This window comes from Vombatus ursinus, unplaced genomic scaffold (genome assembly GCF_900497805.2).
Source record: "Vombatus ursinus unplaced genomic scaffold, bare-nosed wombat genome assembly UNPS02014173.1, whole genome shotgun sequence".
In the NCBI taxonomy this organism is placed as follows: Eukaryota; Metazoa; Chordata; class Mammalia; order Diprotodontia; family Vombatidae; genus Vombatus; species Vombatus ursinus.
In genome coordinates this window covers 1,398,140-1,412,685 of record NW_020953951.1, presented here as the reverse complement: position 1 = coordinate 1,412,685, position 14,546 = coordinate 1,398,140, and the positions used below count along the sequence as shown (strand labels likewise).

At 40.9% G+C, this 14,546-nt stretch overlaps 1 protein-coding gene across 1 annotated transcript in view; it reads right to left on the bottom strand.

The window, feature by feature from the left end:
- Window positions 1–2,441: 2,441 nt before the first annotated feature.
- Window positions 2,442–14,546, bottom strand: part of LOC114041441 (gasdermin-D-like) — a 39,816-nt gene continuing 27,711 nt past the window's right edge. The window contains exons 9-12 of the mRNA XM_027859898.1: window positions 10,753–10,909; window positions 4,709–4,788; window position 4,508; window positions 2,442–4,351 (exon numbers count right to left, since the gene is read on the bottom strand). Coding sequence (XP_027715699.1) covers window positions 4,107–4,351; window position 4,508; window positions 4,709–4,788; window positions 10,753–10,909 — 483 coding nt within the window. The 3' untranslated portion in view covers window positions 2,442–4,106. The remainder of the gene's footprint in view (window positions 4,352–4,507; window positions 4,509–4,708; window positions 4,789–10,752; window positions 10,910–14,546) is intronic.

Genomic DNA, 14,546 nt, shown 5'->3' with positions numbered 1-14,546 from the left:
CTCTGTAGATGGGAGCATGTGAAGGACCTACCCATATACAGGAAATCCCTCTTTGAGCCTGACTCTGGCAGAGCTCCTTTATCACAATGGTGACTAGCTTTGGTGAGCATACATCCTTAGTGTTGTATGACTCACCTGATGTTCATAATCAGAAGGTGGTTGAACAGGATTATTTCTGTTGTTAGATCTTCTAGGGAATCTTGAATGATTTTGATGTATGGATGGGAGACATTTTATTTTAAAGAAGCCTGTAAAGTGGCATTTTATTTTACTGAGTAAATTGTTTTCCCACAATCAACAAGTAAGCAGAGTGGAATTTATATACTCTCCATCTTACAATAAATTATAAAATGGTAAAGATGTGGTCCATTGCTGAATATCACTTATAAGAGCCTGCTTCTTCTAGTACCCTGATTCACTTGTTTTGCAGTTAGATGACTTTCATAAATATTTTATTAGATATTGATGTACTCTGGTAGCCATTTTTCCATTGAAATGACTTAATGCCGAACTATTTAAGTAAATAATTGAAAATAAAAATGGGAAGTAGATAGAATGAATAGTATCAACACCAACTATAATCATTTCATTCAGTTTAAACAATGTAATTTTTCTTTTCTTTTTAAAAATAAAATTTTATATCTTTTATTTTTATATTGCTGCAATTATCCCCCCTACCTCTTGCCTTCTTTATCCCGTATTTACAAAGTCCCTTTTTTGGAACAAGAAGAAAAAGATAAAGAAGAGAAAAAAATCAGCGAAACCAATCAATACATTGAGAAAATGTGACAATATATGCAATTTTCCACACCTTTGGGCACTATGTTGCGCCTTTGAAAAGGAGCAGGTGGAGCTGTCTTCTCATGTCTCTTCTTGGGGGCCAAATTTATTCTTTGTAATTTTGTAACATTCATTTTTGCTTGTTTTGTGGTAGTAATGCTTTCCATTTACTAATCAATTCCAGTTAATTGCCATAAGAGTGAGACCAAAAAAGCCCAGACAGTGTCTTAATCATCAAACATACGACTCACTTGCTAGAGAGTGATAGCTGCCAACTGTCACATCGGGTTAGAATAGAAACTCATTTGTGAAATCTTACAAAGAAGGAGGATAGATAATTATAAGTTATTATATATATAATATGTATATTATACATATAATATAAATTATTGTCTCATAAAGCAGAGGGAATCAGTGCAGAGTAAAACAAGTTTAAGGAAAGGGTGGCAAGATAACCAACTTAGCGGTCATTCCAAGGACATTCAAAGATGAAAATAAAAGAATTATAAACGGAAGAGAAATGAAAAAGATATGCAAAAATAATTTTTTTATTAATTTATTTTGAATTATCAACAATCATTTCCATAAGCTTTTCAGTTTCAAATTTTTCTCCCCCTCCCTCCCCACCTTCCTCCCCAAGATGGCTTGCAATCTGATATAGGCTGTACATACATATTCCTATTAAACATATTTTCATATTAGTGATGTTGTAAGAATTAGAACCAGTAGGAGGAACCACCAGAAAGAGGAAACAAAACACAACAGAAGGAAAAAAAATAACAAATAGTATGCTTCGATCTGCATTCAAACTCCATAGTTCTTTCTTTGGATGTAGATAGCATTTTCCATCATGAGGCCTTTGGAGATGTCTTAGATCCTTGTATTGCTGAGAAGGGTTAAGTCTATCAATATTAGTAATTGAACAACATAGTTGTTACTGTGTACAGCATTCTTCTGGTTCTGCTCATTTCACTCAGAATCAGACCATACAAGTGTTTCCAGGTTTTTCTGAAGCCAGCCTGTTCATCATTTCTTATAACACATTACATTCATATGCCACAACTTGTTCAGCCATTCCCCAATTGATGGGCATCCTCTCAATTTCCAATTCTTTGCCACAACAAAAAGAGCTGCTTATAAATATTTTTGTACATGTAGGTCCTTTTCCTATTTGTGTGATCTATAGTCCTAGAAGTACTATTGTTGAGTCAAAGGGTATTCACATTTTTATAGCCCTTTGAGTATAGTTTCGAATTGCTCTCCGAAATGGTTGGATCATTTCACAACTCCACCAACAATGCATTAGTGTTCCGATTTTCCCACATCTTCTCCAACATTTATCATTCTCCTGTTTTGTCATGTTGGCCAGTCTGATAGGCGTGATGTGGTACCTCAGAGTTGTTTTGATTTGCATTTCTCTACTCAATAGTGATTTAGAGCATTTTTTCATATGACTATAGATGGCTTTAATTTCTTCATCTGAGAACTGCCTGTTCATATCCTTTGCCCATTTATCAACTGGGGAATGACTTGTATTCGTATAAATTTGACTTAATTCTCTATATATTTTAGAAATGAGTCCCTTATCAGAGACACTGGTTGTAAAAATTCTTTCCCAATTTTCTACTTTTCTTCTAATCTTGATTGCATTGGCTTTGTGCAAAAAACCTTTCAATTTAATGTAATCAAAGTTATCCACTTGCAAAAATAATTTTGATAAATTATTTTCTTCATCAAGGACAGGGAAACCACCACTCTTGACCCTAACACTAAGTCCAGGACATGCTTGTAAAACAATTAGAAGTGGCAGTAAACATAGCAAGACATCCAGATTGGACCCAGTGTTTATGGAATATATCCATGCTGGAAGCAAGATGATTGTGTGGGCATTGAGGGACGAGTATACAAGTTATCTGGTTGCTTGTTATTTGATACAAATTATCTGAAGGAAGAGAAGATACTAAAAGCATGGGGGTGGGGGTGGGGAATCTCAGTCTTCATTAAGTTAACACCTTAGGCTTTATACTGCTAAGTTAAGGGAGTCAGGAGACAGGGAAATGAGAGAGATCTTAGAAACCTGTTGTCTGTCCTTAAACTAGGCAGACTTATGGTGAAAAGTACCTGGGAGAAGTAAAGTCTTGAGTTAAATAAGAAGGAAATTGTGTAGGTGCATTGTAGACTACTGGACTAATGAAGTTAGAGAATGAATATGAGGAAGAGACTCCCCCCAATTTATTGTGCATGCAATCATTTGTATATAGATGTTTATTTGCTGTTGCCCCACTTAGCCTCTGAGATGTTTGAGAGCAGGGACTTTGTTTTTTTTTCTTTTTTTCCTATTCCTAAGAACTTAGCACAGCCTGGCATGATAAAATTTTTGCTAAGTGGCCTAGTGATGGGAGTCTTTTAACATTTTGTGGCTAACACGGCAGCACTTGGACCTCCCTCCTCATATCCCTTCCTCTCACTCCATGGCAGGCTCCCTTCATTTGCCAATCACACATATCCTTGATGAGAGCTTTTGCACCACTTCTTGTCCACAAGTCCTCATTGTTGGTCTTGCTGAAGCCTATTTATGTCCACTGTGTGTCTGCCCCTTTGTCCTTTTGCTTATCTGTCATTTTGATTCTCCAGAAGAACTTTCCCAGGTACATATTGGTGTTAAAGAGATGAGCTTTTGTGTTAGAGCATGGTTTAATATTATTGAAAACAGTGTATTATTTCCCAGAGACCATACAACCTACTGTCCTCCATTTCAATTCTGGGCTTGCTCAATGTCCATCTAATGGGCCTGTTGGATATGTATGTGTATATACACATACACACACTATACATAAACACGGTGAAGGGAGAGCAACTACCTGAGTAAAAGGCCTTGAGTCCATATCACGTGTGGATGTGAAAAGACCCAGGGGTGACCTGCTAGCTGTGTACAAGTATTTAAAGGGCTGCAGAGCAGGGAATGGACTTATTCTGTTGACCTGAGAGGGCAGAATGAGAAGCAGTGGACAGAGGCTGCAAACAGGCAAGTGAAGGCTAAATGTAAGGAAAAACTTCCTAATAATTAAAGATGTCCAAAAGGGGAATGAGTTACCTTGAGAGGTGGTGGGTTTCCCTGCAATGAGGTCTTCAAACAGAGGCTGAATGACCACTGGTCTAGTACATCACAGTGGGGATTTCTTTTTAGTGCAATAGCAGGGGAAGGCCCAACAAACAAATGTCATGATCCTGTGTTATGAAATAGGGCTGTCCCCTAATGTACTGGGCCTGGGGCTGACATAGGGGGAGGAGGTATCAAAAGGGTGGGGAGAGTAGGGGCTAGGTCATCAGGCCTCAGCGAGAGCCTGCAGCATCACCAGACTCCCATACAGCGCACAAAGTGAGTGCAGAGCACTGGGGTTCCAGGTAAATTGGGGTTCATCTCCTGAGAGCCACAGCCCACACTCTTCCAAGAGGCCACATGTGAGGGTCAAGTTCTCATCCTGGCCCTGGACAAAGGACAGCAGCTCTGAAGGAAGGGAGAAAGGCCTTTCCTCCGTCTGAGTGAAGTTCTCCTTCAGAATTGCCTTCACTTATGGGAAATAGGATCAGAATGAACCCAGGGACTCTGGGGAAGAGCACAGAATACTTTCTAGTTAGTTCTTCTGAGAAAGCCCCCTGAGAAACCAGGGTCCTGGGAGAAGTGCTCGAGCAGACCATTGAGGCAGCTGCATGACAGGCAGGAAACCCTCTGAGGTCAGAACTCATCCCATTGAGTTCTGGGCAGCAGGGCAGAGAAAGGGGCAGGTCATCCACATAACTGAAATGATCCCATTCTAGTTTGCTCCTTCTTCCCCATTTCTTACTCATTCTTTAGACTGCCCATTCCAAGGCTTCTGAGAAGTTGTGCTGCCGAGCTTACTTCTGGGAAGGAGGCAGGTTTTCTTACCAGTTCTACCTCCTGGGACAGGATCTGTTTCTTTTTCTGTAGCAACTGGATCAGCAGCTGATGTTGGATGTCACTCAGGGCTGGGGACAAATCAATCAATCAATCAGTTCATCACGTCTTTCCTAAATGACTTACTAAGGGTTAGACTCCGCTAAGTGCTTGGAATAGAAAGATAAAAAGGGAATGGTCTCTGCTCTCAAGTAGATTATACTGTGTGAATATGTACTTGAGAGCACATACATAGGTAAGTCTATACACAGAGGACATAGAAGGTATATACAAAGTAATTTGGAGAAAGACGAACAATTGTGGGGAATCAGGGAAAGATTCACGTAGGAGGGTTAGGGTTAAGAGGCGGTACTGGAACATATCTCTGAAGGAAGCTAGCTAGGGATTCTAAGAAGAGGAGTTGAGGAGGTAGGTGCTTTCTAGGCTTTGCAAAGGCATGGAGACAGGAGAAGAAATGCTTTATACAAGGAATAACAAGAATGTAGAGAGTGAGAACTAGGGCAATAATGTATAAAGAGCTTGAAAAGATCAGCTGAAGGTAGGTGTCAAAGGGCTCTGAAATGCTTAAAGGAATTTAAAAGGCAGCTAGGTGGTGCAGTACATAGAATACCAGTCCTGGAGTTAGGAAGAGCCGAGTTCAAATTCAGCCTCAGTCACTTACCATGTGGTCCTGGGCAAGCCACTTGACTTTTTTTGTCTCAGTTTTCTGGATTGTAAAATGGGGATAGCAATAGCACTTATGTCCCAGGGTTGTTGTGAGGCTCAAATGAGATAATATTTGTGAAGGACCTGGCACATGGTTAGTACTTTATAAATATTAAATGATGATGATGATACCGAGAGAGAGTGGAGTCACTGGAACTTCTTTTGCAGGAGAATGACATAGTCACACCTGAGATTTAGGAAAATTCTTTTGGCATTCATGGGGAGAATGCATTAGGGGATAGACTTGATGTAGGAAAATCAATTAAGAGGATTCTGTAATAATGATGAGGTGGTGGCTGTGGGAATAGTGAAAAGGGGATAGATAATAGAGAGGGAGAATTTTTTTGTGTGTGTGTGAGGCAATTGGGGTTAATTGACTTGCCCAGAGTCACACAGCTGGTAGGTGTTATGTGTCTGAGGCTCAATCTGAACTCAGGTCCTGCTGACTCCAGGGCCATGCTCTATCCACTGTGCCACCTAGCGGCCCTGAGAGGGAGAATTAACAAGACTGGATGACTGCTTCTATAGGGTAGAGAAGGGCGGGGGAAGAGTGGAGGGTGGCTTTCAGATTCCTGATCCTGGACTCCAGAAGGATGGTGGCATTTCTGAAAAAACAACAGAGTTAGGAGGAGGGATAGGTTTGGAGAGAGAGACACTGAATTCTATGTCTGGGTTGTCATGAGTTTCTGATGTCCACATGCTATCATCTTTGTAATACCTGTCAAATATCTACTGTCCTCTCCTCTGATGCTGCCACCACTCTCATACAGACCCTCATTGCCTCACTCTTGGACTCCTGCTAGAGCTGCTAGCGGGTCTGCCTGCCTCAAGTCTCTCCCCCCTCCAATCCAGCTTCCATTCAGCAGTGACCTCTATTCAGATCTCCATTCACCTTCCTGCTCACTGAACTGCAGTGGTTCCCTGTCACCACTAGGATCAAATAGAAAATCCTCTCTTTACCATTTAAAGCCTTCATGACCCATCTTCTCCCCTGCCTTTCCAGTTTTCTTACACCTTATTCTCTGCCTCTGAGTATTCTTTGATCCAATGGCACTGAGCCTCCTTGCCCCACAAACAAGACACTCCCTCTCTTGGCTCTGGGTATTTTCTCTGGCTTTCCCTCATGCTTGGAATGTTTTCTTTCCTCACCTCCACCTACTGCCTTCCCTGGCTCCCTTTAAGTTGGAACTAAAATCTCCATCTTCTACAGGATACCTTTCCAGACCCCTCTTAATTCAAATGCTTTCTCTCTGTTAACTGTAGCTTGTTTGTATGCATTTGTTTGCTTTTTCTCTCCCTCATTAGATTGTGAGCTTCTTGAGGCCATGGGCTGTCTTCTGCCTCTTTTTGTATCTTCAGAGCTTAGCACAGTCCCTGGCACAGAGTAAGCACTTATTTACTGTGTGACTAACTATTGGGAAATTCCAGATTAGGGTTGGCTATAGGGATATGGGAGTCATTGGCATAGAGATGAAACCATAGGAGGTGATGAGATTACTCAGTACGAGTATATAGAGATGAGGGGGCCAAAGCCAGAGCTGTGTCCTACATCCCATGTTTAAGGTTTGGGGCATGATGATGATTTAGTAAAAGAGAGTGAAGAGTGTCTAGATAGATAGGGGAAGAAATAAGACATAGCAATTTCATGAAAACTCAGAGGGGGATAGTGTATGTAGGAGGAGATGGTGGTGAATATTATCAAATGCTGCAGAGGTCTAGAAGGATGGGATCTGAGAAAATGTCATTGATTTAGACAATTAAGAGATGATTGGTAACTTAGGACAGAACTGTTTCAGGTGAGTGATGAGGGTAGAAGTCAGATTGCAAGGGATTAAGAAAGTGAAGGCTATGTATGGAGACAGCTTTTCCTAGCTGTTTGGCTATGATGGAAGAGAGATACAGGGTGATAGCTGGATAGGGATGGTAGGGATTTCAAAAAATGGGGAACTGATTGGCTAATATGACAAAAAAGGAAAATGATATATGTTGGAGAAGACGTGGGAAAATTTGAACATTTATGCATTGTTGGTAGAGTTGTAAACTGATCCAACCATTCTGGAGAGCAATTTGGACCTATGCCCAAAGGGCTATGAAACTGTGATCCAGAAATACCATTATTAGGTCTGTATCACAAAGAGATCATCAAAAAGGGAAAAGTACCCACATGTAGAAAAATATTTAGAGCAATGCTTTTTGTAGTGGCAATAAATTGGAATTTGAGGGGATGCCCATCAATTGATGAATGACTGAACAAGTTGTGGTATGTAAATGTGATAGAATACTCTTGTGCTATAAGAAATGATGAGCAGGCAGATTTTAGAAAAGGGAAAGACTTACATGAACTGACGCTGAGTGAAGTGAGCAGAACCAGGAGAACATTGTACATAGTAACAGCAATGTTGAGCAATGACCAACTTTGGTAGGCTTAGCTTTTCTTGCAATACAAAGATCTAAGACAATTCCAAGGGGTTCATGATGGAAAATGCTATCCACATCCAGAGAAAGAATTATGTAGTCGGAGTGCAGATTGAAGCATAATATTTTCTATTTTTTTTCTTTCTCGTAATTTTTTTCCTTTCACTCTGATTCTTCTCTCACAACATGACTAATATGGAAATATGTTTAATGTGATTGTACATGTATAGCCTATATTAGATTGCTTACTGTCTTGGGAAGTGGAGGGAAGGAGGAAGAAAAAATTTGGAACTCAAAAATCTTATAAAAGTAATGTTGAAAACTGTCTTTACATGTAATTGGAAAAAATAAAATACTGCTTTACATGTAATTGGAAAAAATAAAAGATAAGAAAAAGAAATGGGGAAGATCTGAGTGTGCTTATAGGTTGAAGGGAAGGAATCTGGATAGCTAAAGAGAGATTAAAAATTAGAAGAAGAGAGGGGATGATTATCAATGCATTCTGCCAGAGGAGATAGGAAAGCATATCATCCAAAAATATCAGGGTTGGCCCCACTGAGGAGAAGGGCTTGATCTTCATCAGATAATGGAGAACAGCAAGAAAAAATGGTGAATGATGACAAGTGGTCTTGAGCTGTAGAATAGAGGAGAAGAGAAAACTGGAAAATTGCCCCTAATTTCATGGTGAAGCATAGGGAAATAGGCTTTATGGACAGTGAAGGGGTAGGAGATAGTGTGGAAGGCTGGAGGAGAGGAGAGATGGTTTGGAATAGCCACTGTGGCAAATGAAAGAACAAGCTTCAGAAGAGTAAAAGGATTGCCTTGCAGCAGTGAAGGCCATTGGAGATTTTTGTTGTTTAGTCATTTAGTCATGTCCAACTTTTCATGACACCAGATGGGATTTTCTTGGCAAAGATACTGGAGTGGTTTGCCATTTTCTTCTTCACGGATTAAGGCAAACAGAAGCTAAGTGACTTGCCCAGGAACACACAGCTAGTGAGTTTCTGAGGCTGGATTTGAACTCAGGTCTTCTTGACTCCAGGCCTAGGACTCTATCCACTGAGTCACCAAGCTGCTTCTCATTTGGGATTAAATAATATAAATTTGTAGTGGACCCCCTTAGCCTAGTTGTGTGATGGCTGTGTGAAATCCTCCAGAATAGCTCAAACCAGGCATTGAAGAAATAGTGCTAGTGGACAGCCCAGGGTATCAAACAACAGGCATGCATTAATCAATGACTGTGCTGGGAACTCTGCTAGGTGCCAGGGCTACTAAGGCAAAAACAAAACAATACTGTTCCTTAAGGATCTCATGCTCTAATGGATTGGGGGGGGAAAGACCACATGTACATCAACAGGTATGTACAAACTATATAAGGAATATAATGGACTGGGATAGGGATACATCGTACTGTTTTTAGGGAAGTCTACCAACTGTGAGGATCAAGAATGACTTCATATGTCCTTGAACTTGGTCCTGGAGGACACTAAGGATTTTTTTTTAAGAGTAAGCCATTTTTATTGAGGGAAAGACTCAGAATATTAAGGTCAGTCAAAGAGATACAATGGAAACATATCAACTGGAATTCTGGGTGGAATTGGGTACCTTGCTGGGGTTTAGAGGAAAAGGTGCACTTTTTCTCTCTAGTCCAATGAAGTCTGGTATTTTTTTAGGTTTTTTATCTAGGTCTCACTGGACTAGGCTTTGGGGAAAGTGAGAAAGAATCCTGGAGCTGATAGGGCATGCTACTGAGTGGGAAAAAAACACCAGCAGAATTGGTGCTTAGATGATATTCAGATTTCCCTCTTGAAAGGACAAGAGACTTTGAGCCATATCCAAGGACCATTATTTGATGGTCTTATTCAGTTACCCTTATTCAGGGTAATTCAGTTTCTCTCTCAGGTGTTTTTGAAGTTCCCTGGGGCTTTGCTTATCAAGTCAGATATTCCTTATACTACTTTCATTTATCCATTCAATGGTCCTTTTGCTTTCAATTCTATTAATTTCTTCACTTTTCAATAATTACTACAGTTGGAGATTTTTGATTTGTTGTTCCAGTTTTTTCCTTAAACTGCATCCCCAATTTATTGATCCTTACTATTTGTTTTTTTCTCCACTTAATAGTATTTTATTTTTTCCAATTACATGTAAAAATAGTTTTCAACATTTACCTTGATAAGATTTTGAGTTCCAAATAAGGAAATTAGGAAGAGGGGATGGGGTTTTAGGGGAAAAGAGGAGTTGAGATTTTGACTTACTGAGTTTGAGATGTCTATGGGATATCCAGTTCAAGATGTTCAACAGGAAGTTGTTATAGGGGATGAGATTTCAGGGGAGAGACTAGGACTAGATAAACAGATCTGATAGTTATCTTCATAGAGGTGTTAATTAAATCCACAGGAGCTGATGAGCCTAGCCATGTAAGATCAATGAAGAAGGGCTGAGAATGGGGAATACTGTGGCCCATCTCCTATCTGGGCGGGGTCCTAATATTTCCTGTCCCTGGGAAGTCCAGGAAGGAAGGATTTAAGAGGACAGAGCAACTTTCTTCTCACTGATGATGGACTTTCATAGGGGAGTCAGTGCCATATGAAGGAGACATGGCTGGCTGGGAATCACAGGAATGGGCTCTGCCAAGGCAGTGTACAGATGTATGACTTTGAGCAAGTCACGTCCCCTTCTGGGCCTTTGTTTCTCCATCAATGGAAGAGGGAGGTGATTACCTGTCTCCTTTCTACCTTATCAGGATAATGTGAGGATAAAAATACACAGAAGATTGGAGGGTTTTTTTTGGTTGTTGTTTAAAGAAAAGCTTACTCTAGAATCCCAAGCACCTCTTATATAGGAGCTGAAAGGGTGTTGTTTTCTGAGTGTTAGTGTCCAGGGTCTACTTTCCCCCCAATCTCTGGTCCTACAATCTCTCTTATCATTCAGAGCTCCAAGGAGATAAAGGAATGCCCCTGCTAGTTGCTCCACAAGTTGTCCATTTTGGTCTTGCAGGTTACTTAGGATGTTGCCTGTCATGCCCTCCACCTTCTGTGGGGGTACCCCAGTGTACAAACTCTGTTCTAGCTGTGGAGGAAAGATAAGGAGAAAGCTGAATAGTGACAGTGACATCTTCCTTCCCAAACCAGCCCCTTGGGCTAGTAGTCAGGCTTGCCCCACCCCAAATGACACTGTTGCAGGGGAGAGATCCTGAGCTCTGGGGCAAACCCTGGGCTTTGATTCTACCAACTCACTCAATAAGTGAAAAGTGAGAGGAGGAGACTCATGGACTCATAGCCAGTGTGGAGGTATTTTCCAGTTCTTCTTCCCGTTCCCTCTTTGAGTCCCTGGGGAAAATAAAGAGGTTATCCCCAAGGAATATGCATGGTGATAGGCAGAGCTGGTTAGTGGGAAACTGGAGAACACTGAAGGGGAAGGGCCTATAGGGAGACAGTGGTAGCAACCGGGAAGAGGAACCCTTGGGGATTTTTTTTTGGCCTTCCTTTTATAATAGAGAGGATGGCATCCAAAGATTGAAAAACTTGACAGACTTTCCCTGCCTTGGCCTGAAAACCTATGAAACTAAGGGACCAGGCTACCATAAGGGTGACTTAACAAAGGATTCCTGGTCAACTGACTTACAGCATGTGGGGGTGGGGGAGAGAGAGAGAGAGAGATAGAGAGAGAGAGAGAGATAAAGATACAGAGAGAGAATGAGAGGGAGGGAGGGAGAGAGAGAGAGAGAGAGAGAGAGGTCACCTCTCAAGTAGCAGGACCAAGACAGGATTTGTGGAACCTCAGAGGAGGCTAACTATTCCAAAATGTGGATCTGGGAATTTATACACATCTCTGAAATTGGGAGGAGGGGAATGTGGTTTTAGGCCACCTTTTACCTCAACTCAGTTGATTTTGTCACAGAAGAACAATCACTGACATTAACGTGATGCTAAACCAACTGTAAAAATGTCTCTTTATACTTTGGTCCCTTTAAAGCTCAAAGAGATCTCTGTTTGAGTCAGGATGGGAACAAACTATATCTTTGAGGTTTTAAGTAGCTAGTTTTGGATGATTTTAGCTGTTTGAGTTGGAGACTTTTGTAAACAAGGAGCTGCCTATGGAGGAGCCCCCTGCAGATGTGAACAAGGTATTTCCTTTCTTCCTCTCTAAGTTCTATGGCCCTGAATAGGAGCAAGTAGAACACTTCAGACCAACATGGATATAGAGAGATGTCAACCAAGGGAGGAAGCATCATCATCTGTTGCCCTTGGCAGCAGAGAAGACAGTCAGATTATAGAGAGGAGCAGACCCTAGGAACTCAGTTTAGCAAGTCACCCAACAGAGATGCTACACCCAAGGGGGTCTATGGGAAGATGCTCTGAAGTGACAAAAGTCTTACAGGCCCTATAGTACCTGGAGTTTTGTGTATTCTATATGTGCTGTACTGCCACTGCGTTCTAAGTTTGAGTCCACTCTTGTCATGGACAATTTGTGTATTTGTGGGAGATTGCACCCCAGGTTTAGTTGGGGAATGTTTTGTACCTACTGCTTTTGCTATGCCATTTGAGTAAATACATCTAGTATAATATAAATGAGTCTACTGGCTGATTATATGTGGGAAGTACACCAGTGGGGGCTTGTGAGATACAGAGTTAGTAGTTTATTCCCACAAAGCTAACCCTAAACTTGAGGTAGCAGCCACCCTATGGTGACTTGAGCAACTCTCAAATATGAGAACGAGTTGGGGATGTAATCCACAAAGGATATTACACAAGGATTTGTTTTCTTTATCTCTTTTTAATAAAATTTTCTTTTATGATAATGTGAATTGCCTGATTTCAATAGTTTATGTCAGGCTCAGTATCTTTGGGGGTTACCAAGCATATATTTTCTGAATGAGAGCTGTAAGTCAAGAGAGTAACAAAAATCCTCAACAAGTATTGGATCTTTCATGTTGTAAGAAAGTCTTATGACTGAAATTAAATAGAAATAATTAAAATTGGCAAGGAAGAAAGAGATCATCTAGTGCAATTAGTTCATTTTACAAAGGAGGAAACTGAGGCCCAGAGAAGCAAAGATGGCACACAATGACCTAGTGGAAGAGCTAGGGCTTCACTCCAGGTCCTTGGATTCCTTGTCCAGCACTCTCCACTGTACCATCTTATCAAATGAAATAGTAAGTTTCTACATCTTGTGCATGGAAGAGTGGATTGTGGATGACAATTTAAAATGGAAACCAAGATAACTTGATAGAAAAGGAAGGCATTTCAGCAGGAAAAATGAAGTCAAATAATTGCTTTTGGATGCTGGTGAGCAATTGAACTTCTTTTTGGCAGATATCAGGCTTCATAAGGATAGATTCAGCCAAGAGCCAATGGAGTAATTTTGACATATCCCTTTTTGTGTCCCTTAACGCAACGACAGGACTGACCAATGATGGGAAATTAATATGCCAGGTCCAGTTGTGGAGTTGGCATTGGAAGTAGAAGAACACAGAGGCTCCAGTCACTGAATGAGAAGCCACAGGGTTTGGATGGCTCCCTAAGAAGGAGAAAAGAGCTGCACTAGAAGAGTGCTTGGGAAACGTGGGGATATGATTTTATCTCCATCCCTCCTCCTTAGTCTACAGGAGACCCTGAGTAAGGGATCTGCATCCATCCACTTTAAAACAAAGGCCAATTAAACAAAGCTACAGGTTCTCCATCTGTTTTGATTGTTATCTTAAGTCCTTTGCTTTGAGCTAATTGTTTCCAGTGGGTGACTCTTAAGGCTCAGTTGGAGAGGAGGTAGGATTTAAGGAGTTAAGACTCACAGGGTAAACCCTAGACCTGAGCGGGGCAGCTACTCTCTGGTGAGATCGCTCTGAGGGGGTATTACATTAGAATGAAATCAAACTTGTCCCAAGTATCTATAGATGAGGTGTTTTGTAAAAGGAGAGCACAGGAACAATACTTCCCAAGGTCTTCCAAATACTTTACTGTCAACAGTCCTGTAAGGCTGGTAGTTCAAATATTATCATCCCTTTCATTGTTATTATTACTCCCAAGTAATAATGATAATTAACACCACCACCACCAACCAAGGCTGCAAGGTATAGTAGCTGCACAGCCAGCTTTAGCAAGATGACCTGGGTCCAAGTAAATATTAATAATACTGGCTGTGTTACCCTGGGTAAATCATTTACTCTCTCAGTGTTCCATGCAGGGTTCTAGGACTCTAGGTTGATTAGCTGGTTTGCATTGGAAGAAGAAGTTCGCGACTGATGATATCCCAGGACCAAAAAGAGCTGACATTTACTGAGGGCTCTAGGGTCTGCAGACAGTTTCCTAAAATGATTATATTTGAGCTTGAAAACATCCCTCTGAAGTAGGTGCTATTATTATCTCCATTTTCTAAGTGAGGAAATTGCAGATCTGGGAACTTAAATGACTTGCCTGGGGGATCACAGAGCTCTTTGGAGCCAGGGCTGGGATTACAAGTCTAGTTTTCCCAATCTAGGATCTTTCCCTTGACACCACGTAGAACAGATTTTTTTGTTTCATTGTTAGGATATCTCTCTTAGTGAAATCGATTAGGGAATGCCTGAAGAATATGGTATATGAGTATACAAATGTAATAGAATAATATTGTGCTGCAGGAAATGAGGGAAAATGTGATTTTAAACAGAGATGGGAAGACTCCCATGAAGTGATAGAAAGTGAAACAAGTAGAACCATAAGCGCAATTT